Below are 15,012 nucleotides of genomic sequence, written 5' to 3'. Positions count from 1 at the left end.
GGGTTTTAATCAGGTTAAAATCAGGTACTCCTGACAGACTACATAATATTTTTCTAATTATTATTTACATCCTATCCCCTACATATCACATGGGAACCTGCAGAAAATGCAAGCACTGTTACCATGTACTTTGTGTCTCTCTTTCTACTAGACTTCCCTGCCTATAATTGCATATTTGTAAAATGAATGAACAAAATAATTTCCTCACCTTTCACATCTATTTCTCTGAAGCTGCTATATATTATTTAGTCCCCAATTAAAAAAAAAAAAAACTCAAAAGCATAAAATTTTTAAAACATTTATAATGTAAATAATAGAATTAATTTACAGCCATTAGAATCTTACAGAGTTGATGCAAAAGAGCTTGAAAAGCATTTTTTTTCTTCTGTTTATCTTTTTTTTAAGCAAAGGATGGGGAATCAGGAAGTTTGGGTCTCATTCTCAGCTTTGCCACTGAGCCAATGCGGTGGGCAATACGTCTCAGCAGATCGAATGTGCATGTAGACTCAGACCCTCTTTCTGAGGTCAGACCAATACGTGCCTTTGGCCCTACAGCCAACATGTGGGAAAGAAGCACTCCCCAAATATATGGTTTAAACTTATAAAATCATATGCTTTCCAGTCAAAAAAATCACAAATTTTGGTTTTGCCCGTTGAACAACATCAAATATACTCTTCAATGAACTTGTTTTGCTTTTTCATTGCACCCTGCCATCAGTCTTGACCTGCCTGAAGTTTCAGTCATCATTTAACTTCCTACATTTTCTGCTCAGAATTATTAGTATGGCCTCTCTTTCTGAGGTCTATCTATATGCAAGACAATTCTGGACAAGTCCCTTCAGGCCCAGCAGGGTGAACACTAATAAACTTCACCAGCAGTTTCCAGCATAATGCCCAGGCACATATAGCAAGAGCAGGAAAGTGTGTCATCTTCTCCCCTTAAATGGGGCAAAAGATGGGGACAAACTTTTTAGCAGGGCCTGTTCCAACAGGACAAGGGAGAATGCTTTTAAACTAAAAGAGGGTCGACTTAGACTAGATATAAGGAAGAAATTTTTTATGCTGAGGGTGGTGAAACACTGGCACAGGTTGCCCAGAGAGGTGGTAGATGCCCCATCCCTGGAAACATTCAAGGTCAGTTGGACGGGGCTCTGAGCAACCTGATCTAGTTGAAGATGTCCCTGCCCATGGCAGGGGGGTTGGACTAGATGACCTTTAGAGGTCCCTTCCAACCCAAACTATTCTGTGAGCCTACGATTTTACGATTCTCCTACACCCTGTTAATCCCACTGAGCACAGAAGAACCACCCATGTTCAGCAGTTTAAATGAGGTACATCCTTTCTGAGACAATAAATGGGTATAAATGGGTATAAATATTAAACAGGGTTTTTGTTTGCTTTACTTTCTGAGAACCATTGTAAAGAATGGTCACAAAATTCTGGTATTTAGACTAACCTAAGCAATGGCTGGTTATAGCCCAATGCTGCACAAGGCTAGTCCTAAGTACACTCATTTAGCAAGCGCCTGTCAATACAGAGCACCAGCTTGCATGTGGGATTTACAGACTCACAGAAGTTTGGCGATATGTCTATTTGGAAACACTAGTATGGGTGACATCTTGGCAATATATCTGATACGTTAAAGAATTTCTAATTACTTCTGTACTGCTTAGCATGTTTTAATGTTTTTCACAAATTGTCTGAGTGCTTTGTGTCAAGCTTATGTACTGCCTTCCTGTGGACCTGTGTTTTGAAAGGGTAGCTTGTGTACTTTCTGTATTTCGGGGATAAGGGGGACTCTGCTGTTTGTTGACCCAACGTCAGTAGATTTATCATTATTTAGTATTCATTATTCATTTTTGTGCTAATTTCACTTTGAGTTTGTTTGTTTATTTGTTTGTTTTTTCTTTTTAGGCAGGGTTATGTGTTTATCTTAAGCTTTTAGGTAAGAATAAGATAGTCATGGTGCTTGATATTTCTGAGACATCAAAATATTTGATTTTAATGGCTCAGCTTCAACTGTCAAAAACAACTGTTGTGCCTCCAATTTAAAAAAAAAAAAAAACAAAAACAAAAACAAAAAAACCCCAACCTGTGAATTGATTCAGAGGCAAATAATGTTGTCAGATGAGGCCAAAAATTCTCTCAGACATGTAAACAAAATACTTGCTTAAATGAGCTGAATTCCTCTCTGATGTAATGTAATTGACCTTAATATTCAGTACTAGTGGCCTGGTTACGTTTATTCTATCTAAGTAAATCAGAATTAGCTCCACAGATTTTGCTAGCCTAAAATTCATGAGAGTAGAGTCAACCTTTGAGTGTACTACAGAAATGGGGACGGCCACTTACCACACGGAAGCAAACCTAGGTCCTTTTTCAGGGGAGGGTGATGAAGGCTTATAAAAAAAGATCGCAGGATTTTGCTGTACCTTGTGGCTGGTAAAGAAACATAAGATTTAATTGAAGTAACTCACCACTTTAAATATGAAGACTGATTTCAGTTTCCACCCCTGAATATTTTTGCCAATGTAATTTTCACTAATTCTGGTGGAGTTGCTCTTCTTTTACCTCCCTGTATTTTGGTTGATTCCAGCAGACTTTGGATGAATTGTGAAAGGTGCTAGGTTGGGTTTGGTTCACTCATTATTTGCAACCAACGTTCCCCAGTCCTGTGTAGAGAGAACAGGTATCAGAATAGTAAACTAGCATAGATACCAAAGCAGCAGTACGAGGTACAGTGGGAAAGTGGTGAGAGAACGGGAAGGGGACACTGGTGTTTTCCAGGCTCTCACTGGGACACTGAAATCCTCCGCAATGATTCAGGCCAGGCATTGGGTCTGTGTTTGGCTGTGGATTTGAGCCTATCAATCAGCTTAATCCTCAAATTCTTAGATTTAACTGAAATTGAGCAATTGCCATGCATCACACATTTTTCCTGGTGTGTCAGTCTTTGAAAGTAAATAGCTTTAGTTCCCCTAGAAAACATTCATTTCACAGGCTTTATCAGTATGCTTGAGCCTCAAGAATGCTGAATGAAAAACCCTCAGAGGAAACATTTCTCTGTTGAAAGTCTTCACACAAGTAAAGAGGGGTAAACACTGAAAAGCCAAAAGGTTGTTACTATTCCATATAAAAAGACACAAATTTTAAATATTTTTATTTTTTCAATACAAATTGCAGAGCCGCTGCAGTTAGTGACCCAATTATTCCAAAAGGTCTCAGTTTTTTGAGAAAATATAAATGTGTTACTAAGAAGATTTTCTGCATGATTAATACCAAAACATGAAAGGCAGATTGAATTTATCTGTACATAGGCATTTACGGACCTCAGAAAAGGGAAGTTATTTAGAAGGTGATAGAACTGTAATTGCCATTTCAACAAAAAAGCAATCAGTGAGGAATAAAACAAGCTCAGTCTGCCAAAATGAAGATTTGGAAGTTAATCAAATGCCATCTTAGCCAGCTTGTTATGCTGATATGTGTATCTGAAGTTTCCAAATTGTTGTTGCCATTGATTTCTAAAAGTACACTACAGTTTTATAATGTCTTTCAAAAAGAGTAAGTTGTGTTCCAGCCCCAATAAACAGAGGATCAAAAGGCTAAATTCTTCTCTTCTTCCTCTTTGCAGGGTTATACTAATCCCTTCTCAGCTATTAGATGATTCTGCACCATTTGCAGACCACAATGTAACCCTGAGTCCACCATTTTGCTTTGTAATTTTTATTTTTAATGGAATGTCTCTCAAAATCCTCACAAAACAAAAATGTTATGCACTACTATGCACTTTACATTCAAATAAGTATTATGCAGGAAAACACCAAGCAAAAGCTGTTTAAAATAGGACCAGGTTTTATTGTCATTTCCATCTGGATCACATTCCCAAACCAAGTCTTTCACAGGTAACTACATGCTGTATGTTTAATTGACTTTCTTAATTCAGTACACGTCACCATTTAAGTATCCATTGTGCATCATTGTTAGTCTCACCCCTCTCCTCCTTCCTATGTTTTACTCTGAGCTTTCCCAGTATTTCTGTCATCTCACGCTAAATGTTTCCAATTGCTTCCTCCAGCAAGCTCTCCTCCTCATTCCTCTCAATTAATTTCCTTTTTACATCGCTCCACCTGGTCTTTATGTTGAGTAAAATGTCTGCCTCTAAGTAACCGAAAAATGTCCTGTTGATTAGATAGGACATTCCTGATCTCCTTACCATCATTGCATACAATTTCTTTTTCCTGCATGGGTGCACTTTGTTTTTTGATACCTATCTCAACTCTAATTTGGCAATACTGGGAAAGTTTAGCAGGTGCTTTCTGTGTAATTAGTTTAAAGTAGTTCTAGTACTACATAAGCTCCTACTTTCCTATATTTTAAAAACATACTACTTAAAGTGTAGACATAGTGAGTGGCCTCAGGGTACAAGTTTTAGTATTTCCTTTATACATTAAGCCATGTGTTCAAACCTGCACCCTTGGCATTGGTAGGACAGGAGCTATTGCCTTCGGCATTCATACTAATTGGACCACCACCTCACACCGGGGAATTCCTACTCCTCACATTGAGCAGAGGTTAAATCAGTAGGAATTTTATTCTACAACTTTTTGACAGAATTCTGCATCCTAAACACATGTCCTTTGTAGTATTCAGAATGATCAAGGACAATCCTTACCATGGATCCTGCTAGCACTGTTAGACTTGCTTCTCATTGAACAGGCCCAATCCTAAGAAGCAGAAAACACCTAGTGATCTCCAATGAGAGTCATACCTCTGGGAATTCACTACGAATATCCACTCATACTTGGGGTTAAAGGAAAGTAGGACATTTTCCCCTTTATTTGGCACTGGATCCCAAGAAGGTGTTGAGTTGCTCTCAAGGCACACTGGTGTGAGCTGAGGGAACTCTGTGGACAGCATCAGTGAGGCCTTACTGCATTTTGTCTGGCTTTCATGCTGTTCCCAATCTCACCTTATATCATCCAAGAGAGAACATGAAATGGAGTGGTGGTGGTGGGAGCACAGCTTCACCATGGGGTAGCCTTGTGGGTGTATTCTGGGTGAAGGCTTCAGGGCAGCAAGTGCTGCAAAAGCACCACCTTCCCACCTTCCCACTTTCCCACCTCTTCCATGTTCTCCTGCTTGGACATCCCGCAGCCCACCCCACACTCTGCAGAAGGTCCAATGCCTCCAGCTTCAGACCCCTCCCACTGTCACCAGAAACCACACTACCAGCCCCTGTGTCTTCTCCTGCAGCTAAAAAGGACCTTGTAGAGGAAGATTTTGCTGCAAAAAGCAGTAGAGTAGGAGGAAAAGCCACAAAGTGAGGTGGACAGATCCACTTCTTTCCCTCCCCCTCCTTGCCGCCCTCATAGCCCCTCTCAGCAAAGCTCTCAAATGACCATGGTGACTCTAATCCCAAAGTCGTTCCTTCAGCCTCACACCTGACCGTCATCTCAACTGCAGCATGTCCTCACTGACGCTCTCCAAATATTAGATCCTGTCTCCACCACTACACCGAACAGTATTCATCACAAATCTGCCTACACAGGACTCTGAGAAAGAAAAGATATGTTAGTCTAGGGGAAAAATCAGTATTTGATAGGGCTTTCTCATTCTTCCTGCTGATTTTTATCAGGCAAGCAAGTGAAACAGAGCACTTTTTAATACAAAAGAGATAGAAGTTTGTTTTCACTGATGAGTAAAACAGCCATTCTCACATGTACTCACATAAGTACTAACACTTCAAAGCAATTAAACTGTTCACTGAACAGAAAAACGATTCTGTAGTGTTTTCAGCAATTAAAGTATGATTGACAGAGTACAAAAGATAATGATTAGGTTTCACCATTTGAAGAAAGGTTTAAAGAAGGTGCAACTGCTTCTTTTAATTATTCTTTATTAATATTTACCAAACTGTCTAATTCTTCCCATTTGTTATATGCAGTGAATATTCTATCACTAGTTCATTACAAAAAGTTTTGCTTTAGTGCCATAATTTTGTCTGTCATGTTTTACAAGTGTTATGAATGACAGCAGCAAACCTGTAATGCACATTCATATTTCCCTGCTAACACCTACTGAACTGAGCGTTTACATTTCATATGGGGGCGTTATATTAAATCACCTATATAGCTGTGTTACTTAATCAGAGATTTCGTGCTTTAAATCAAGGGACAAAGCGCAAGGTGTATTTCAAATGAACACAGCTGTGGAGTCAATGTAATGGCTAATACAAATTCAAGGTTCTTTGGTAAGCCCTGTTCATTGCTTGCGGATTCCATTCATGATGATGAATGCTGTGTAAAAGCCAATAGAAGTGCATGCCCCCATGGTACCTTACAAACATAAATTACTGGGGTTTGCACCCAGTGTGAGCTGCCTGCTTGATAGAAAGGAAGGATATTGTCTTGAGTTAGATGCAGGAAATAAACAAAATGGCAATTTGCACTACTACTTTCTGTAATGCATCCTGACTTTTCTCATTTTAGGGAAATAATCTGGATCAATAATGGCTAACCAAGATTTGTTTGGTTTTTTTTTTTTAAAGTCTGTTCTGCAGACAGATTCAGTTTTTCACCTCCTTGGCTGTCCAGAAAGTACATTTCATAATCAGAAAAAATTATTCGAGATGAAACAGAGCATGCCATCCTAAAGAACGTAACAGTGGCATCTGTGGACCTGGATTCAGTATTCTCAGTTGTACAGATAACAGTATAGGAGTGAGCATCAGATGCAATCAAAGCAATCACACTACGATTGCAGTTTGAGGTAGTGCAAGTATGAGAGCCAGTGTTGTGAGTGAAAGGACAGTGCAGCAGTTGCATTTTAATGGGGCTTGCAGTTGTTTTGCAGAAAGTGATGTATGGCAGTCACTGCCAAAGACTAGTCAGACACCCGCTGTAGGTGTCCTATACAGCAGAAACCTGGGAAGGTGTCAGGCATTGAGTCTCCTACTCAACAGAAGCCTGACAGAGGTAGAAATGTGATTTTAGCTGAAACCAAGCGACGGTCAGAATTAGCTTCAGATGCCTCCCTTACAGCTATTAAACTCAAAAGTCCAGTCCTAAGAATGGGTTTGTCTGGCAGGAAAAAGAGGCAGGAGAGCAAGAGGAAGGATTTTGAGGCTTTGGGTTTCAAGCTCATGTATATGTGCACCGTCATCTATCCATCCACTGTTTAGCTGCATTTTCTGGGAATTTCTAAGATTAACATTATCCTGAAAGCCATTCAGAGAAGTCGATTGCTTAAAAGCAGATGCATTTTGTCAGACAAACATCTTGCATGTACTTGTTGGATGCTCTTATTGCATATAATTATTGTGGGGTAAACCATACAGTAAATTCTATTATGTCCATATTCTGTGGGACATTTCTCTAAACTACAAGGGAAGACGTTAACCATGTACATCTTTTGTGTCATTTAGTCATGGTGCATTCCTAATACTCCCTCCCAAGGACATGTGCTGAATTTATGTTCTCATATAGTAAGATTTATTCCTGTACATCTAGGTCTGGAAGATGAACATGGTAAAGAAAATCCCACACACTTTTCCCATAAACCCTGTGAGAAGGAAACCAGATATTTATGGGGAACAAGGAACATATCCTGTTGTTTACCCTTTTTCAGAACTGTAAGGAAGAACAAATAAACCAGAGCAGGGAAGAGGCTGAGCTCTGTTTGGATCCAGCTAGCAGAGATCAAAACTCATGCCTCCCGCAGACAAATAAAGTCCACCTGAACAAGTTTAGAAAAGCCAGCAGCATTCCCCCTGCCACAGAAGCGGTGGTCGCCATTACAGCTTCCAGCTGCTTGGGGAGGCTGGGGAAAGGTGGGTGGCCCACCTCATTCTAAAAGAATGGTGCCTGCAGGTCTTCACCATATATTGACTTTGCCTTCTTATAAAAGGCTTTTAGGAGAAATACAGACTGCAAAGTATTCCTACTGTGTCATGCTTGGTGACTACGAAGCACAGAGCTTAGAGGAAATGGTCACCTGGCAAGTGATCTGATGGCCAGGATCTCCCACAAAAAATGTCCTTTACATGCAGGGCACTCTTAAAGATCTACAGATGTAAAGACTGGAACTATCTAGGCTTTGAGGCGAGGTAAGTGGTAAAACCATTAAACCTTTAAAAGACAAGATGGAAAACTCTCTAGATTTTTACTGCATTTTATCTGGTTTACTCCATCATTTTTAGTGATTATAGTTTGGGGCCCATTAAGTAGAACTGCACTTTCATTTAGTGAGGCATTTAATATTTAATGTTGGCTTTCCAATGTTATATACATTGTAATAGTGTAAAGTTAAAATTAATTGAATCTAGTATCATTTCAGTCTGGTAAAAATGCTAGAAGGATCATACTGGAACTATAATAACAGTAGCAACAGCATTTCTGGAAGACTGAAATACTGTGTTATGCCTAAGAAGAGTGTTTCCAATAGCTCATGCTCAAAAAACTACCCAGATAGGGAAAAAAAACAGCAGAAATAATTTCAGGTGGAAAATGAACCAATAAATATTCTATAACCTATCTCCAGCTTTTTTCAGAGATTATGATGACAATTAGGACAGTATATACTGTTTCTTTGATATTGTCTACGGCTGCCAAGGCTATATGCTCAGTTGGGTTATTCAATTCCTAAAGTGCATTATGTTCAAATCACGCTTCCTAAAGTGGTTTTCTGTTAGAACTACATCAAATGAAAGCCATATTGCTGCCTTAAATGTAATTCAGTTCATCCTTGTTGTGTCAGGATGTTTCTTATATATATAACGGGAAGGAAATGCAAAGATTAAAAAAAACATTAGTCATCATGAGGTTTTTTAATATCATCAGCACTACCATAAAGCCAGCTGATAAATTGCACACTATTCAGAAGAAAGAAATAGAATAAAATTAGTATTGCATTACACTAGATTAATCATAGCCCTGGGTTACTGTCATTCTATAGAAAATAAAAGCTTGACTATTTCAGATTTTAAAGTTTCTTCTCAGCCTTTAAGGTTATTTGCCTTAAGAGGCAAATAACAAGCCCATGTACTGAAGGAAGAACACCAAGATTTTGGGCTGGTGGGGTTAGTAAATTTTTATCATTGTTTCTAAACAACAGCAAAGCGGCATTGATGACTGGGATCCAGATGGCTAGCAGTAACACTTCGTAATAGTAACCTAATGAAGCTTTTTAGTGCTGGTGACAGGTAAATGCTTGAAAGGTTTATGGCAGGGAAAAAGCTTCAATAAATAACTTGAAAATCTGTCTCTCTTCTTACTTGCATAATTATTGCTTTTTATAATGGCATAATGGAACAGCAAAGCATAGGTGAAGAAAAGGCTAGAAAAGAGGAGCTAATAGGACGTACAGTGGGATTTTTTTTACTTCTTGTAAGATGAGTAGCTACTTAACAACCATTAGGCCTCCCTCAGACTTAAGGGGAGAATTAAAAAATCTTTTTCATGTAGTTCAGTCTGTCCAGAAAACAGGAGCTAAAAATAGAGGAGATGAATATATTTCTCTGTGCAAGTAAAGAATAATAGTTTCAGGATATTTTAACTGAAAGAAGAAAGTTCTGGGATCTCTCACATGAGCTTTTCTCCCTAATCCTTGTTACCTGTGAAGAGTACAACCAGAAATCTGGTGCTCCCTTTGCAACAAGGGAGAAATCTGGTGGCCGGCTGCTTCAAAGGGCAGGGGGCCAGTCCTGCAGGGACTCTGATGTTTCTGATAAAACCTTTTTCATTGGAAAACCAGGTTTTCAATAAATGGAAATTTTAACAGAAATCATCCCTTTTTTTCTGGGGAGGAAAAAGGCAGACTTAAAATTCACTGAAGGAGGGGGAAATTGGTTGAAAAGAACATCTGGAAATTTTTCAGGTTTTGATCAGAGGTGCACCGGGTTTTGTCAGCTGTTTTCTGTTTCAGTTATAGAAAATGATACAACAACAACAAAAAAAAAGTGAAGAAGTCAACTGAAAGATATTTTTCCTGTCAAAAGTAAAAAAAAATTATGTTGAAAATTTCACTTAAAAAAAGAAACCATCTATTTCTGTTACCATTTTCTACTGTCAATTTTCCAAACAGATGTGATTGGGAAAGTGTTGTCAGTTTTTCTGTGGGTAGGTGGAGCTGGTATGTCTTATGCTCCCCTGCAGCATCACTGAATGCCTAGTCGAAGCTGGTAGCATTAATGGATCACACAGCAATACTCTCAGATTTTTAAATGCAACCTGCCTCCAGCCTCTACTGAAAGAATGACCCTTAAAAGTGTTGGCTGACACTGGATTTTTGCTGTTTCACACTGCGGCTGGTAAAACAACAAAAGAAATCAAAGGATATGCAATTAAAGCCTACAGCATGTACACAACAGCAATAATAAAATAAACAATGTCATAAGGGAAACCACTGACGAAAGATCCATCAATCTGGTAATTATAAGCATTGTTGAAAGCACACAGTCAATGTAAATGGTCTGGAATAAGGTATATAAACAGTGTGATGGGACCAAACCAAGGATACGCAATTTATTTAGATTGAATCCTATTATGCAAATAAAGCATTTCATTGCAAAGCAGCTAAGGTACATTCTTCTATTTTCTGCTGCTAAAATAGAAATTATTCAGCAGTTGTTTGTATTGCATTATGGAGGGGAAGTATACTTCAGCCTCAACAGCTCCTGCTTGATTCACTGTGGTTATTTTGGGCCATGCAGTTTAACTTAGGACTGTTGCACAGTCCTGATTGTCCACTGCTGCAGGTACATGACTTTTCTTCTAGCCTTCAACGGTTTAAGATTGGAAAGTCTGATAGATACCGATATTTGATTGATTTGTGAAAAAGTCAAGTCATCATCCTCTTTCCTCTTTTCCCCAGTTGTCTTGGCTTCCTTTTGAGGTTCTGCTGGAGGAAATTCTGTGCCTTCATACTAAAGTGAACATTTCATTTCTCAGTTTCTACAGATCAAGTGATGAGATGTCATGTGTGAACCCCCTGAAGACTGAGAAGAGAAACTCTGACTTCCCCATGGAACATTGTGAACTGCAGTTTCTTACTGGCTAGCAACACCTTTGATTCAATTTGTATGAAAACTCAATTTACTTATTAAAATGGACGTTATTGTTCAAATATTAGAAACTCCATTTCTTATATGTTTTAAGCTGTACAATTGTCAGATTTTTATGGTTTAGATTGTAAATGTGTTTTTCTCTGGCTAATTATTGGTATTATTTTTTTAATTTTGATGTCTTAAAGGCCAATGTAATGTATCATAATAGTATGAAGGACATATTTAACAGGTGTGGGAAACACTGTATACAAATGTATATTTCTAAAAGCTATTTTTATGATTAGCATGTTTAACGTTTTACCATATTTAGAGTTGGGTGATATTGCACTTTTTTGTTTAAAGCTTAATTCAAACAAGATCACAATTAAATACATTGTATGGTATTTTCCATTATTTTATTTATTATATTCATCATTGGAAATAATTATGTTTACTAATAGGGATAGCTGCTAAAACGTGAAAATGTCAAAATAAGAGAGCAATTCTTGATAAACTGTAAATTGGATCCTCCTGTAAATCCCTTTCTTCAGATAAGCACTCTCTGCGATGCCTTTCATCAGACAGTCGTTACAGCTGTTCCTGCAAGTCTCTAAAGGCAGTTTGTTGTTACCATATGGAAAGTTTACATGACAGTCAGTCTCCTCTAGCCAGGTAAATTACTTATAGACTGCCAATATCTGACAACCTGGGTTAGCCTACTGATTATTTTTTGGTTTATTTTCTGGCAGTAGTCTTTGCACTCCCGAACCCCTAAAGCCCTCCTAAAAGCCTGCAGTTGGAATAATTAATTATTACAGATGTTGTAGGGGGAATCTCAGTATAGAATTTCTTAATAAATCATATTTCTTTTCAAACAGAATGGATGCATTATTTCTCTTGTGTTACTGAGATATTAAGGGTATCAAAGTATATATGATATAAGCACAAGGTCTTCTTCTGTAATGAAAGTACCAACCTGTTCACCATCCCGAAGCTAGACCTCCTTAGCACTGCAGATGACATGAAACAAGGAATAGATATTTATTTATCTACATCCTTATATGAAATATACTCCTACAGAAAGAGGCATGTCTTTAAAGTGATTGCAGGGGAAAAAATATTTAATAGCTACGGCCTTCCAAGAGGGAGAGGCGTTAATTTAAGAAGTACCTTACACAGTCAAATAGAGCTCAGAACCAGCTGTGTGCCAGTCTGTAGCACAGAGCCCTGATGTCCACTGATATCCATGGCCACTGGTGTTTGGTATTATCATCCAGCACCACAAAGATAAGCCTTGCTTTGCCCTTTCGATCATTCTCTGTAGGCTAAAAGCAAAAGAAAAATAAAGGTACCAGAGAGACCCTTTAATAGCTCAAACATTCAATTTCTATAAAAAACAACAGTTTCTGGGATGATAGGTTCACCTCAAACAGTGGGGGTATGAGGAGGTGGGAGCTCAAGGTCTCCGGTCAGGTTTTTTGACCATCATCAAAGAAGGACTGATATTCTTCAAACATTTGGAAGAAGAGCATACATTTGAATTTAATTATCTATTACTGAGTGGGAATTTACTTCACTAGGAGACTATGTAACATAGTACTCTCAATTATGTTTGTGTATCTTATATTTATCTTGTCTATTGTCTGTGGAATTACATGGTTTACCTAAGTGCTGAGTAGTACCTAGCTACTTAATTAAGGAAAGAATAGTATAAGTAGTTACGCCTGAGCATAAAGAATCGCAGCTTCAGAATCCACCAAGGCTGACTCTCCCAGAAAAGTGCAGCAAAAAATATTACTTCTGTGTAAGCGAAATGTTAGGTCAAATCAAAGGTTGAAATATTTCTCCACTTTCTATCTATTAGCATAGGTTATGATCATTTTTAACTGTAAAAATGCAAAAAGAATTGCCATTTTGGGATCTCCATCTTTGGCTGACAGTTAAAAAAAAGAACTTCAAACCTTAGCAGCTCAACAGGCATTCTGCCCATTTCAACTATGTAAACTCTTGGCTGACTTACAAGATGCAGAATGTCATCCAAGGAGATCAGTTCTGACGTTGGTGTTAATAAACTACATATGAGAAACAGCTAGGTGTATCATCTCTTCACCACCTCTATTCCAAACGAGCTAATAATCCCAGAAAGCACTCTATTAGATTTTTACAAATTCTTTCCAATCATTACCCTTAGATTATATATTCACAGAAATTATTGCACAGTCATAATGTCGACACTGTTTCACTCCACAGTTTAAGTCTGAATATAGTTTGAACACAAAAAGACACCTCTGATAACACCATGAGGCACTACTTCATTTGCAAGCCAGAAGCTTGCTGTGCTGTGCAGTCAATTACTAGAAAGGTTTCTTAATGGCATGTTTGTTTCAAATCACTACAGAGGATGCTGGTAGCTTCAACAGAGCTTGATAGTTCTCTACTTTTCATGTATGTGGTATGCTCGGTGTTTGCCATCACTACCTATACTTGTTTTACATGAGTTTTGTCAGTTGTGGGGTTTTTTTTAAAATTGCTCATCCCTTGCAATATGGAAGAATAGGAAACATAAAGGATCTTGTCAATCGGTTTGGATAGTCAACAGTCTTATAAAATCCTTTATGGACAGTCCTGAATTAAACCAATTCATTTTCTACACAGACCTATACGCTCTGTGTATTTCAGATATTTGTTTCAAACCTGTGCAGCTGCATGAATGGAAAATATTTACTAAAAAGCTTTAAAGTTTGGATTGAGAAAAAATATTTTTACTTTTGTAAACTCTTGTATTACATATTGTTGCGATTCTTATTAGTTTTCTCTGTAAATCCATTTTTAGTTCTGAAAAATCATTGTACTTAAACTATGTAGATAGCTACAATCTTGTAAGCAGTCATATTTTTAATAGGTGCCACTGCAAGTTAGAATTAAAACATTCAGAGTTTGCCCATGTAGAGCAGATTGATGGTTCATTACAGTTTTCTTTAAAATGTTGTAACATAATTTTTACATGTCTGTAAATAAATATTTTCTCTGATTTATGCACTAATTCAGTTTTGTAATTTCTTCTCTTAAAATGTGACTTTAAGAAACTTTCCAGGAAAAATACATTTCTCTCATGGAAAAATACCATTTAAAGCTCTGTAATACAACCATGCTTCACAAACTTTCCAAGCAGAACAAACAGAAACAGGCATCCATAGTATGAAGTACTTATCTTAAGTAAGTAAGATGGAGAAAAATGTGGGAAATACTGCTATCATTTTAACAGTTTGAGAAATTTAAGGACCAGTCCTGTGTTAAAAAATGACTGAGAAGAAATGTGACAAACTTCCTAAAAAGAGGAAATTCTTCAGTGGGGTGAGAGAGAGAAAGAGAGAGGCCCAGTGGTGATATTTCACTGAATTTGAAGAATGCATTTTCTTAATCTTGGAAGCTTCTAAGTTTCATGTATCACTAAAATAGCATGAATGTAACTGATGAAAAACATGTTAATAATAGTTATATTTTCTGTTCGGTATTCAAACATATTTTTTATTCATAGTTTATTATTCCATGCATGAGGTGCTGCTAGACAGACAAACTAAGGAAAATTGGTCCACAAGGTCTACGAGAATGTTTTTAAATTACATGGGAATTTTTGGGAAGCAAGACTATTTTGAAATGTGTGTGATTTATATATGGCACGTATTTTCTACATTTTTAAATGCGTTGTCCTTACTGTTACAGCTATGCCAGATTTTGCCCATGTTTGTGAACTTTATAAACTTACTCTTATTATGCATGATACAGGGCCAATTCCTCATTCAGAAAGAACCCTGTTACAGATTAAATAGTAGCCAATTAAAATAATTTCTAATTCCTTTTTAGTAGAGAAGGTAGCCTGAGAACTTCAAAAGTTTCCAGTTTCCATGTTCAGAAGAATCCTCAATAGTCCAGAAAATTTAAATAAGGAATACATCTGACTTGAGAGGAAA

At 37.6% G+C, this 15,012-nt stretch overlaps 1 protein-coding gene across 11 annotated transcripts in view; it reads left to right on the top strand.

The window, feature by feature from the left end:
- Positions 1 to 14,084, top strand: part of RALYL (RALY RNA binding protein like) — a 422,905-nt gene extending 408,821 nt beyond the window's left edge. For all 11 annotated transcript variants that reach the window (XM_076329485.1, XM_076329482.1, XM_076329475.1 and 8 more), the window contains one exon: positions 10,947 to 14,084. In XM_076329485.1, coding sequence (XP_076185600.1) covers positions 10,947 to 10,964 — 18 coding nt within the window. In that variant the 3' untranslated portion in view covers positions 10,965 to 14,084. The remainder of the gene's footprint in view (positions 1 to 10,946) is intronic.
- Positions 14,085 to 15,012: the final 928 nt, after the last annotated feature.

Source organism: Aptenodytes patagonicus, chromosome 2 (assembly GCF_965638725.1).
Source record: "Aptenodytes patagonicus chromosome 2, bAptPat1.pri.cur, whole genome shotgun sequence".
Lineage (NCBI taxonomy): Eukaryota > Metazoa > Chordata > Aves > Sphenisciformes > Spheniscidae > Aptenodytes > Aptenodytes patagonicus.
The sequence above is the reverse complement of the archived record's forward strand: the minus strand, read 5'-3'. Positions and strand labels throughout refer to the sequence as shown.